At 38.3% G+C, this 13,980-nt stretch overlaps 1 protein-coding gene across 1 annotated transcript; it reads right to left on the bottom strand.

Moving 5' to 3' along the window:
• Positions 1–5,739: 5,739 nt before the first annotated feature.
• On the bottom strand, positions 5,740–6,368 carry LOC138887772 (uncharacterized). The gene is made up of 3 exons (XM_070169556.1): positions 6,111–6,368; positions 5,973–6,026; positions 5,740–5,904 (listed from the first exon to the last, which is right to left on the bottom strand). Exons 1-3 carry the CDS (start codon positions 6,342–6,344, stop codon positions 5,740–5,742), a joined length of 453 nt encoding a protein of 150 aa, XP_070025657.1. The 5' UTR covers positions 6,345–6,368.
• Positions 6,369–13,980: the final 7,612 nt, after the last annotated feature.

The following is a 13,980-nucleotide window of genomic DNA, read 5'->3' on the forward strand; positions in this document are numbered from 1 at the left end:
GCGCGTTCGCAGGTGCGCACACTCACCCGCATCTGAGATTCCTGGACTACTCTTGTTGGGCCGCTTCTGCTGTTGCTGGCCCTCTGCAGGTGCGATTGCACCAGAAGCTGGATGGTTCAGCTGCTCACCAAGGCCAAACGACCTCCGCGCATCGTCCGAATGGCATTCGGTGGTCCGAGGCCCTGTCCAAACATACCAATAAGTTTGAAATAATAAAATGGATTCGCTCGCACCCTCAGAATGTGGAAAACAATATTAAAACTAAGAATCGCAACTGAAAACCAATGACCACTCATGAACTTCAAATTCTTCCAATTTACTCCGAATGTGCCGAAACTTACTTAAACTACTCGGAATGACATCAAATTTTGCGTGCAAGTTTTAAATCACCATACAAAACTATCCCTAAGCTCGGAATCCCAAACAGACCTCGATAACACCAAAACCTACTCCAAACCAAATTTTAAAGAACTTTAAAACCTTCAAGGTACCAACTATCAATTTTAAGAGCCGAAACGCTCCTGGGGTTATCCAAAACCCGATTCGAACATGCACCCTAGTCCAAAATCATCATACAAACCTATTGGAACTGTCAAATCCCGGTTCCGAGGTTATTTACTCAAAATGTTGACCAAAGTCAAACTTAGCCTTTTAAAGCCAAACCAAGGAACCAAGTATTCCGATTTCAACCTGAACCCTTCCAAACCCCGAACTAATCAACCCCGCAAGTCACGAAACACCTAAAGCACATATAGGGAGTCTTATTTAGAGGAACATGGATCTAGAAAGCAAAACGACAGGTCATGTCGTTACAGAACATCCAGTAAAAAGATTATATATAAAATATACAATTGGAAATTTTTATATTTATATTAAGTTTGAATTTTGACACCTAAGAACTAAGAAGGTACCAGATAGATTGGTATTTTGCACGAAGTGATTTCAGATTTTGAATTCACCCGTGCTCTTCATTAGCAAAAAATGATACCAACACCATGTGAGTCGGGCTAACTAGAATTCATGCAATCAAAAAGAAAAAAAAATAAAGGACAAGAAAACTTACTCAACGTGGATACCAACTAGCTATTGGCAGGAAAAAGGTCACACACGTGGTGTTAGCTCCAACTTAAGAAATCAAAATTGATGTAATCAATAGCACAAACTTGCATGTGAATTGGAGTTTATAGAGTCCGGAATCAAAATGTGGATTTTTTTTACTCAAAATACGCAAATAAGTGTTAAAAAAAAGTTACCAAACTATATATAACGCCACAAAAAGTGGCGCTATACAGTAACGGTGCACACTTTTTGTGGCGCTATATTAATTAAAAGCTGACATATGTTACATAGCGCCACTATTAGTGGCGCTATACCCCTTATTACCTGACCCCACAAATAATTTCTGGGTTCAATAATTCAAAAGCGTATAAAGCCACTTTTTGTGGCGCTATATACAAAAAGAAAGCCTCTCCGGCTAGCCATTTCCTATATAAACATCGTAGAATCGCCACAACTTCATTTAAAATTTTTTTTAAATCTCGTTGGTTTCTATTGTTGTTAAATTCTCCAGTATTTTTTCATTATGTCTGAAGAACGTAGAATAAGAGTATCATTATACTGGGGGGGTGAGGTTGTGATGGAGAATAACTCTGTGGGCTACAGTTTACCTGCTAAGTGTAATGTTAAATTGTCACTTTCAATGGAGTACGAAACATTGATATCGTTGTTATGCAAAAAAATGAGTGTGAGAAAACGTTCAGTGATACTCAAAGTAACCGGAAGATATCCGTATTCCGTTACGCCGCAAGGGGTTGCTTTTTACTCAGAGTTTAACATCGACGATGATGACACTTTGAGTGATTTCCTGAGGACTCTGGAAGAATGCCGGGAATTTCTTGTAATCACAATGTTGGAGATGTACGTGAAGGTTGAAGACGTTCCAAAAAATGAGGTTGTGCGTAGTAGAGATATCCCCCAGTGATCGGGTGGTTATTCTGGATTAGTTTTTGCCGGACATGTTCCGGATGAAAGATTTTTTCTTGATTTAAATTTATCACCGTCGGCGAATAAGCAGCGAGAAAATAATTTATACTCTGCTTTCCATAATTCACAAGAAGAGTGGTAAACTTCAATTTTCATTTTTGTTAATTATGTATATTTTTGGCGAATTGAATTAATTTTAACGCTCATTTATTTAATAGGGGGTACCGGCCGGATATGAATTTTACAAGTGGCCCATCCGGTAGTCATCACCTAACTGAAAACGTCCATCATGGATTGTCATCACATTACGACTTGTAAGTGAAATGATATAGCCATATATAAAGCATTTATTAATTTAGTAGCTTATATTTTTTGTTGAAATGTGCAGTGAAAACGAGCAAGTTGAACTACCCGTACTCACTCAATTGCCCGAAAACGACGTATTACATCAGGATCTGGCAGATGCACAGAGTGAGGAAGAGAACAGCGATTACGATAACAATGCCGATGAATCGGGAGACGAGACACCATTTGCTCGTAAGGATGGTGATGAAGAGGACGAGGAGGAAGGACCCGATTTGAAGAGATCCCCCCATAGACGAAAAGTGTACGAGTCTGAAGTGTCATTTCATTCAAGGGAGATTCCTTATATTGATAACTTGCCAGCCGTGCAGGATGTGGAAACTCTCACAAGGGATTTTGATGAAATCCGAACAGCAATGTGGGATGAGTCTAGACCAACGGTGCTTGCAAAGGGGATGCTTTTTCCTGATAAAGAATGCGTAAGCAGGGCTTGTAAAATGCACAATGTTAAAGAGTGTCGTGAGATGCAGGTATCAGAGTCAAGTCCGACGGTATACAGGGCTATTTGCCGCAGGTGGTTTTGGCCATGTAATTGGATGTTGCGTGCGTCGAAGAAGAAGACAGGTATGTAGAAAGTGGGTAAATACATTCCCACCCACACATGCGAAATGGACACTTTCAACGGGAATCACTTCAACTTGGATATTGACTTGATATCTCTTGTATTTATTCCGCACATCGAAGCGTCCATAAGGTATAAAATCAAAGAGTGCATTACAGGAGTCCACCAGGAATATGGCCACACAATTACCAAAAGAAAGGCATATCTTGGGCGCAAAAGAGCGTTTGAAATAGTCTATGGTAACTGGGACAAGTCATTTGCGGATCTGCCTAGGTACATGGCTGCACTGCAGCACTTTAACCCCAGAAAAGTTGTTGAATGGAAGCTTGGGCGGAGTCCGGGTAAATCAGAATATATATTCAATTATGTGTTCTGGGCGTTTAAGCCAGCAATTGATGGTTTTCCGTATTGTTGGCCTGTAATATCCATAGACGGAACTCATGTCTATGGAAAGTACGATATCAAGCTATTGATAGTCGTGGCAGTGGATGCTAATGGACAGATATTTCCTCTAGCCTTTGCTATTTGTGCCAATGAAAGCACAAAGATGTGGACAATATTTTTGAACCACCTGAAAGAGCACATTGTCAAATAGCGTTCAGGTATTTGTCTAATATCTGATTGGCACGGGGGTATATTAAGTTCTGTGGAGAACCTTCCTGCCTGGCAAGAACCTTATGCATACCACCGTTACTGTGTGAGGCACTTTAAGGCCAATTTCAAGAAGGGACATCCCAAAAAGGATCTACATGATTTGATGTGGATGGCAGTAACAGACCACCAACAACATAAATTTCGGAGGCATATGGATTCTATCAGGCAAGAAGACGAGGCAGCATATCGTTGGTTAATGCGGCATGACCCTGAAAAGTGGACGCTGCACGTAGATGGTGGCAAACGCTGGGGAATTCTTACTACAAACGTGTCAGAATCCTTCAAAGGGTTATTAAAGTCGGCAAGAGGATTGCCCGTCACAGCCATAGTGCGTATGTCGTTCAAGCAGATGGCGGAGAGGTTTATGCAACGGTCTGCAGCTGCAACGGAATTGATGGAAAGGGGTGTTGAATTTATGCCAGTGCCTATGAAGAGATTAGAGAAATACAGACGGCGAGCACATTGGCATTCCTTTTTGCAATATGATAACGAACGAGGTATTTTTGAAGTTCGCACCGCTATCCATAATAATCGGGGTAATAATGTACATACTGTAAATGAATCTACAAGGTTATGCTCATGTGGGAAATGGTCAATCTACCACATGCCTTGTTCACATGCCATCAAGTGTTTTCAACGTGTTGGTTATGCGGAGACCAACTATATTGATCAACAATATAGTGTTTCCAAATACCTAAACACATATAGTGGTCAGTTGCAGCCAGTGGGTGCTGAGTATTACTGGCCCCCAGAACCATTTAAAATGGTGTGTAACAAGTCCTATTTGCGTAAAAGACAGGTGCAGAAGAGAACGCGTATACGGAACCAAATGGATGTTAGTGATACCGTATATGCGCGCAAATGTGGTATATGCTCGCAAACAGGACACGACCGTAGAAAATGTCCTTTGGGTGGCAACAGTAATCAAGCTAAGGGCGGGTGTTATTCTATTGTACCTAACTACCCATGAGTTCATGTTGTAATAATTAGTTGTTATGTATACAATTTAAGTATTTATGAAATAAAATTTTCTTGTTTGTTAATTATGATTTGCAATTTCCCATTTTACCTATTTAAATAATAATTTAATATAATTATCGGTATATTTATTATGTGTGTATTTTCTTGTCGACATCAAGATATTTAATACACAAAATATAGCGCCATTATATATGGCGCTATGTGTGTCTTGTCTTGTCGAACTGGAAAAGCTAAAAAAGTTGACCGACTAACATAAAGTCGTCTTGTCAACATCATGATATGGTGCTATCTAATATAGCGCCATTAGATATGGCGCTATATGTGTGTTGTTTTGCCTATAAATAATGGGGTCATTGTAGTTATTTTGTGTGCTAAAAATTTCCCCCAGAAATATTTCATTAAAAGTAAGTAAGGTTTTCTATTATAAGCAAATATTTCACAAATGGCTCAACCTGGTCGTCCACCAATTTGCTTCTGTGGAAAATCATGCATGATGGATTGTGGGTGGGAAGGTGCTAACGCTGGACGCCGCTATTGGTGCTGTATGAACACGTTGTAGAAGCAACCCGACGAACCTACTTGTGAATTTGATGAATGGTCTGAGGAACCATGTTATTAGGAAAGCTACAGGGAGAGATTACAGGATTTTCATAATATGTGGTTGTACCAGCAGAGAATACAAAAGGAAGGAGATAGAATTATTACAGAAATGAGGGAGAAACTGAAGGAGGTGGAAGATAAAAAATGGAGAACAGAATGGAATTGTGAAGCACACAATGAACGCAACGAAAAATATAAACGGGAACTTGCGGAGGTGAAGGCGAGAGTGAAAGAGTAAGAAGAAGAAAAAGAACAAATGGAAGAACGATTTAAGTAGTTGGAGCGAAGAATAAATGACAACTGAGGATGGAGCATTGGCGTGTATGTGTTTAGTGTCATTTTCATATTTCATGTATTTTTATTATGTTGGCCTGTTATGTTTGTGTTTGTGTTGTAGTAATGTTTTCTTTGTTTGTTGTACTAAATTTTATTTTAATTTAAGTGGAAATTAAGTTTAAGTTATTGTGTTACTATACCAAATACTATAAAACGAAATGAGAACTAAAAAAAGTAACTGTCATATTCGATTAAATATTGTTGTTAATGTATACAAAAATATTATTTACACCAAAAAAACATAAAAATGGAAGACTGAATCAATGTGTCCCGCATCCGGTGTGTCTCAAAGTAGCCGTTGGCCTGAGGCGCATCCCCTGTCGCCCGGGTACGCTATCAGGATCATCATCATCAAGTCGTCTCCTTATGGCCGGATGCGGCACAGGATGACATGTATCGGTGGTGCTGTCAGGTCCAGTAGAAGGCTACATAATAATATCAAACTTAGTATAGAAAACTACATAACAATTCACAAAAATTTATATTGTCTTACCATAATCGTGTCTGGATCCTGAATGTAGTCATCTGTCGCAGCATCGCATGAAGCCTAAAAAAGTAAATTAATAAAGTTAAAGAAAATAAATAAGTTATAGTAAAAACAGTAATAAAATTAATACTAATAAACTCATACCTGCGCATGTGATGAGCTGCCATAACTCAGTCGGTGCCCACTATCAAAATCTCGGATCGGTCGAGACTCATCAGTGGTAGACGGGCCAGGGAAATATCTACCCAACTCCACTCCTTGAAAATCCGAGCCCGTGATCAAGAATTGACCCGATGGGGTCACCTGCGACGTCCCTGGAGTGTCATAAATGCCAAGGCTGTAAGACGGCATGTCGGTCTCATGCATGCCACCTCCCATATCAGCAGCAACATCATCAGCAGGAGCCTCAAAGCCCCCTTGATAGGGACCTCCTCTCCGCCCACGACCACTTCGTCCGGCACCAGCAGGTCGTCGTGGAGCAGCAACAGCTCGTCACCCACCACCTCGTGGTATACCACGACCTCGCTGGTACGTGGCTAGGTCAACATAATCTGGCTCGTGTGCCAAACGCTGATCCGATCGGCCTCGCTGCAGTGTCTGGGCAGCCACATCCATGAAGCGACGACTATACTCCTACATGATCACAAGATCGTGGACATAACTCTGCATCTGCTGCCCCATACGATATACGGTATGCAATCCAATCGCCTGCACAAAAGTTTTTAATATAAACTATGTATTTGACTCGAAATTACTATTAATGTAATTGATAATAACAAAAAACATACCAGAGCCTCATGTCTCCCGGCGTATGAGACGTACCGACCATTTACCTGATGAACTGGGTTCCCGATAAAAAGTCGGGAAACAGTGCGGTACCATGCCATATAAACTTTGATAGGAAAGTGTTGCGGAGCTGGGGTCAAGTCCCCTCGGTTGTCCCAAATACCCAACTGCGCTGCCAGCCAATCAATAAATGTGTCGTCCACCCTCATCCGATCATCCCTCTCATAATATAATGGATCTCATGCAGGCCGAGTCGGTATAGGCTGCGGAAATCCAAACTGACGAAATACTCGCTCTAAGGCATGATGCTCGACAATATCGAGGCACGTGAGAGGGACGGAAGCCCTCCAAATATGGCGGCCGTGCGTGCAATACGCTGGCAGGGTACCTATCAGCTCTTCGTTGTACGGCGTCCAGATGAACTATCAAATAATAACACAAACCGTTAGTATGCGCAACACCTAGTTAAACAATAATTGGTAAGTTTAGTTAGATATTCACATGTGCGTCCTCCAGAAAATCCAACACATCCCTACAGAAGGGGAGATTATGATGGCCATGATACTCTTGTGCAAGTCTACGACGCAATACCCACCTACAAGCTAGAGAGAGATCAAGAATATGTACATTAGCCGGTAGCTGTGGCAGAGGTGGCCGAAGCTGCAGAAATCGCTCCCACACCCAAACCTAACATACAAAGTTGACATAAAAATTAACTATAACTAGGTAGAATTGTAACTCAAGGACATATTATTTGAATAAGTTGTCACCTGTAGAAGTGGCAGAAAGCCAGAAACGTCTCTCTGTGTGCCCATGGATGCCCGACATATCTGCCTGTACAAAAATGATAGGACAGCACCACCCCAGCTGTAGCTGACTGTATCATCGAAGTCCGCAATATGATGCAGAAAACGAAGGCTCACTAGGTTCCCCAAAGTGTTCGGGAACAAGACCCCCCCCCCCAAATAGAAGAAGCAACAACAGCCTCGTATATTGCTCCACATCCACCTCCGCTAAGTCGTCGGTGATAGTATCATGGATCTGCACCAAGTGGTCTCTAATGGGGACCAACTGCATACGACTGCTCCCAATTGCTACATCTGGGTCCTCGGACCTAAAGCCCGTGAGCCTGTGCAGCATATCCATATATGAATCCCGATTAAAATATCTCATATTCCCAGGCAGTAAAACTGGCAAGCCATCAGTGGATAGGCCATATAAAATCTCGACGTCCTGGAGTGTGATGGTGGCTTCGCCGATGGGCAGATGGAAAGTGTGCGTCTCCGGTCGCCACCACTCAATCAACGCCGTAATCAAAGCATAGTCGAGCTGTATCCGGCCAATGCTAATGATCCTATATAATCCCATCTCCTCCAGGTGATGGACCACACGGGGATGTAGAACGCGGGGAGGAGTCAAAAACTCCCACAATAAATCCACTCTCCTGCCCCGAAAAGTCTGCGTAAGCAACTCTCCCCCCCATATATGCTCGGATCTATGCTGGGGCTGTAGGGGTAGTAGCTCCGACGTCCGAGGGCCGGGATGTATAGGTGCACCCATGTCGTCAACTGTAAATTCATAATTTTTAATAACTATCATTAATAATTATGTGTTTTTTTATAATTTAAATTCATATTTTTTAACAACTTAATTGTAAAAATTATATATATACTTATGGATTTCGTGCTAGATTTTCTGAGGCCTAGTGGTACCAAACTATCATTAATAATTTTATGTTTTTTTAATAGTTTTTATTCATATTTTTTAATAACTTAATTGTAAAAATTATATATATATATATATATATATATATATATATATATATATATATATATTAATGGGTTTCATGCTAGATTTTCTGAAGCCCAGTGGTACCAAACTATCATTAATAATTTTATGTTTTTTAATAATTTTTATTCATATTTATTTAATAACTTAATTGTAAAAATTATATATATATATATATAATTTTTATAATTATGGGTTTCGTGCTAGATTTTCTGAGGCCGAGTGGTACCAAACTATCATTAATAATTTTATGCTTTTTTTATAATTTTTATTCATATTTTTTAATAAATTAATTGTAAAAATTATATATATATATATATATATATATATATAATTTTTATAATTATGGGTTTCGTGCTAGAATATAAGATAATTAAACAAAATGAATTCTAAGCTAAAATACTACACAATACTACGCTATAAGGCTCTAAATTTTACTACGCTAAAAGGGTCTACGTTTTACTACGCTAAAAGGGTCTACCTTTTACTACGCTAAAAAATAATCTAAACTAAACGGCATAAAAACACATAAATATACATGAGGATATTAACAAATACATTTTTTAGACTAATTTACATATTTTTATACAACACTAAAATTAAATCCGGATAAAATTTAACATGCTAGTTTCGGAAAAAATAAACACAAACCGAAATAGAACACATACAAATCAAGTAATATGCATTGTTATAAAAGTTTCAACTTAAAATAAATCGAAATACCTCGATTTAGAATTTTCGGAATATAAATAGATCGAAATTTTGAATCCGGAAGAGTGAATCCACAATAACACGAAGCTCTACTCGACAGTGGGACCACCAATCTTCAAGTTTTATGTGCCGGGGGGACCCAAATTTTTTTTTTTAAAAAATGGGGCAGAATCGATCAGAAATTGGGGGGGGGGGGACCAAGAGAGAGTAAAATAATGGAGTTAGAATTAAACGAAGAAGAAGAAGACGGAGTTTTTTAATAAGGGGTATAGCGCCACTACTAGTGGCGCTATGTAACATGTGTCAGCTTTTAATTAATATAGCGCCACAAAAAGTGGCGCTATACAGTAACGGTGCAGTTACAGTTACTGTATAGTGCCACTTTTTGTGGCGTTATATATAGTTTGATAACTTTTTTTTTAACACTTATTTGCGTATTTTAAGTAAAAAAAAACCACATTTTGGTCCGGACGGACCACATGGATTGGACATGTAAGAGGAAGCCCCCAAACCATCTGGAAGGTTAGTCAATGATAAAGTATCTGATTTATTACCAGTCAAAGCTTGTAAAACTCAATTAGTATTAGCAGCAACTCTGTTCTCCTAAAATTGCTTCAAGTTAATGTTCAATATCAGTTTGCTAAGTCTAGAAAACCAGGTTTAAATTAGACACGGTTACTAAATTATGTTTTTATATCGTTATAGATTGGTTGTCTCTTTGAATGAAACAAAATCACACAACTAAATCTGACAAGTACACATTATCTTGAAGATCGCCGTGTAATCAAGATGGTAGGTAAGCATATTTTATTTAACGAAGCTGGAATTAGGGATGACAATTTGAGCCCAAACCCATTTAACCTGTCCAATTCGTTCAAAGATTAATGGGTTGTGTTACATAATTTTAGCTCATGGGTCAATTTGGACTGAACCCAAGTTAACCCATTATATTTTAGGAATTTTTACCTCATATAGCAAAGGTCAACACCTTATTTATTTTAATAAATATCATTTAAAAAAATTATATTCTATAGATACCTTTTAAGGTTTATAGCAAAATATTTAATTTTGGTTACCTCCTAGCCCTAAGCCACTAAATACGCTATTAAGTTAAACTATTTTCTTTCTCTCTCTACTTTGATACGTCTCATTCTCTTCCCTCATCCCATTAAAATTTCCGCTCTCCTCCTCCTTCTAACGACATCTTCTCAGATGGACATATGATATTGCAACAAATACACTAGTTTCTCCGATAGGAACAGTCCCCAGGTAGTGGGCAACTACAATCGAGTGTATATCCCATGATGCTCATGCTGAAGAACAAAGGGATTTCCTATGAAAGCAAAATTTGACCTAATTGATTTGGAAAATAAAGGGGCTTATTAGGCAAGAATTCAACAAATTGATTAAGAAAAGTTGAATCTTTGATTTTCATCAAAAGTGTAGAGAAATCAAGAATGACAAGTCCTGGGTCGAGAGACTGGCTTTGACTCCTGGGAATCGAACACCTATTTCGGTGTCAGGTAGGGTTTCAAGTTCAAGAACCCCTTTGACAGATGAAGTCATATAGAAGCGACTGCGTGAAGCTGGGTTTGATGAGGACTTCATTAAACGCAGAGATAAAGCATATTTAATATATTTCAATGTATTTTCATGTATTTCATTGTATTCATTGTCTTTTTTTCATTGTAGTTCAATGTATCTCATTGTATTCCATGTATTTCATTGTATTCACTGTCTTTTTTTCATTGTATTTCAATGTATCTCACTGTATTCTATGTAATTCATTATATTCATTGTCTCGTTATATGCCATGAATGTATTCATATGATTTTTTTAATTAATATAATTTATGTATTCAGATGTATTATATAATTACTCTGAAAATTGCTATGTTTTTGGGGTATTTTTCGGTTGAGAATCTTTTTTATAACTGAAAATACAAAATTTGTACGTTATAATTGAGTTTGTTGAGTTATATTAGGAGTCTATTATATTAATTGATTCACTTTCCGTTTTAAAAACAATGTAATCCCCTATTTCACGTCGTGAATACAGTCGAATACAATAATCTGTCCAGCTGTAACCCCATATTTCACTCCATGAATACAGTCGAATACACTCGAATACAACAACTGATTAGCTGGACTTCCCTGATTCACGCCTGTTTTTGCTACTGTATTCATGAATACAATAGCTTAAATTCATGAAATACATCTTATAACCACAGAAAAGGTATCTATAATCCGTAATATAGCAAATGGTATCTATAAATGACTAATTACAACTAAAAGATAGTGCTTTATGAAAATTTCTCTATATTTTATAATTCATTCTGACCCATTAAGCAGCCCAAATACAACCATGAAACTCACCCAAAACAAAAGGTATTTCAACCCAACTTACATAGAAATTTATTTAGATGCCCCAATTTTACTTTTTTTTTGTATTTTTAATTTTATGTTCTTTTGTTTTTCTGCACCATCCACCCACCCTGCCCCCTCACCCACCCTGCTAACACTCCTACACAATTTTTTTTTATTTTTTTACTTTTTTTTTTGTATTTTCAAATTTCTATTTTTTCGTTTTTCTGCAGCCCCTGCCCCTTCTCCCTACAAAAAAAAAACCCCCCTCCCCTCAGATTTTTTTTTTTATTTTCAATTTTTTGTTTTTTTCTGCACCACCCATCCCCCCCATCCTGCGCCCCTTCCCCCCGCGCGCAAAACCCCCCTCCCCTAAAAAAAATTTTGTTTTTTTTTTTTGTATTTTTAATTTTTTGTTTTTTTCTATTACTTTTTCTTAATTTTTAATTTTTTTTTCTGTTTTTTTTATTTTTCTGCATCACCCTCCTGCCCCAACTCCCTCCCCCACCCCACCCCTACAAAAAATTTTTAACTTACACATTTTCAGGTAAAAGGCTTTTTTATGCAAGATGAGCATGGTTCTAAAATATGGGTCAAGTTGGGCGGGTTGAGTTATGATCCATTGTTTAGCCCATCTTGACCCAACCCATCTTAACCCAAATACACTTTGGACTGGGTTAGGCAATGACCCATTTATTGACCTAACACGTCTTGACCCGCTCAAATTCAGCCCAACCCGCCCATTTGTCACCCCTGGTTGGAACCGTGTTACCCACTTTTTCTAAAGAAATTACTTGAATTTTGTTGTTTGTATAGTTTCATAATTTCGTATTCTCTTGAGTTAAAACAAAAAATACGACAAGCACGTCAAAGCGGCTGCGTGGTTTCCACTTATGCATCCAATAAGCACAATATATGGCTGATAAGCATTTTGAAATCCTACTTTGCACACTAAGAATAAGATAATAAGTCGCCTTTGTTCGTTGAAAAGCTTCCCCATTGAATTATTGAGTCCGGAACCTAAATATTATCTTTTTGGACTTAAAATACATAAATAGGTGAAAACAATTTAGTGACCAAAATTTATAAAACGAAGTTTTGAACCACGTTTTACCTTAACGGTCGTTTGGGATATTTTGTGTGAATATATATAGCGCGGTTAAATACTACGTTATGTGTATTATCTTGCCAATCTGAAAAGCTGCCTGACTGCGAAAAAGCCATTTTGTATCAGAAAGAATCTTTAACACGCGAAGCATAGCGCGATTAAATACTACGTTTTGTGTGAATATATATAGCGCGGTTAAATACTACGTTATGTATGTTGTCTTGTCGATCTGAAAAGCTGTTCGACTGCGAAAAAGCTATTTTGTATCCGAAAGAATCTTTAACACGCGAAGCATAGCGCAATTAAATACTACATTATGTGTTAGCATAGCGTGGTTAAATACTACGTTATGTGTGTCACTATAACGACCCGACCGGTTGTTTTGAGTTTTTGCACTTTGCTCGCCAGTTCTCGGACATGACTTGCCCCGTGTGATGTATTATGACTTATGTAAATCGTTGGTTTTGGTTTTCAGGGTAATCAGAATAAATTTGGAAGAACAGTTCTCAGTTTGAAGCTTGAAATTTGAAAGGTTTGACCAAGATTTGACTTATTTGTATATGATCTTGGATCAGAATTCTTATGATTTGGTTAGCTCCGTTAGGTGATTTGGGATTTAGGAGCGTGTTCGGATTGTGTTTTGGAGGTCCGTAGCATATTTAGGCTTCAAATGCCAAAAGTTGAATTTTTGAAATTTCCGGTCCGATAGTGAGATTTTGATCTAAGGGTCGGAATGAAATTCCGAAAGTTGGAGTGGCTCCGTAGCATTGAATGTGACGTGCTTGCATAATTTCAGGTCATTCGGACGAGGTTTGATAGACTTTTTGATCGAAAGCATAATTTAAGAGTTTTTGGAGTTCTTAGGCTTGAATACTATGTTAAATTGGTGTTTTGATGTTGTTGTGAGCGTTCCAAAGATTTGAACAAGTTTGAATGATGTCATGAGATGTGTTGGTACATTTGGTTTGAAGTCCCGGGGGCTCGGGTGAGTTTCGGGTAGATTCCGGGATGTTTTAGGCCTAAAAACATAGCTGCTGCAGGTTCAGAGAGGTTGCAGACACCAGTGCAGTCCGCAAAGGATTTTGTGCGGCCGCGGTGGGAGCTTTGCGACGACACTCAATTTTGTGCGGTCCGCGGTGAGGAAGGTTTCACTAGTTTGACTTCGGAAGCTTATATCTTTTGATCTATAAGGAATTTTGGGATGATTCAAAAATGAAAATTATAGATTTTTGAATCTAGTTTTTAGATACATATTATA

This window comes from Nicotiana sylvestris, chromosome 3 (genome assembly GCF_000393655.2).
Source record: "Nicotiana sylvestris chromosome 3, ASM39365v2, whole genome shotgun sequence".
NCBI classification, from domain to species: domain Eukaryota; kingdom Viridiplantae; phylum Streptophyta; class Magnoliopsida; order Solanales; family Solanaceae; genus Nicotiana; species Nicotiana sylvestris.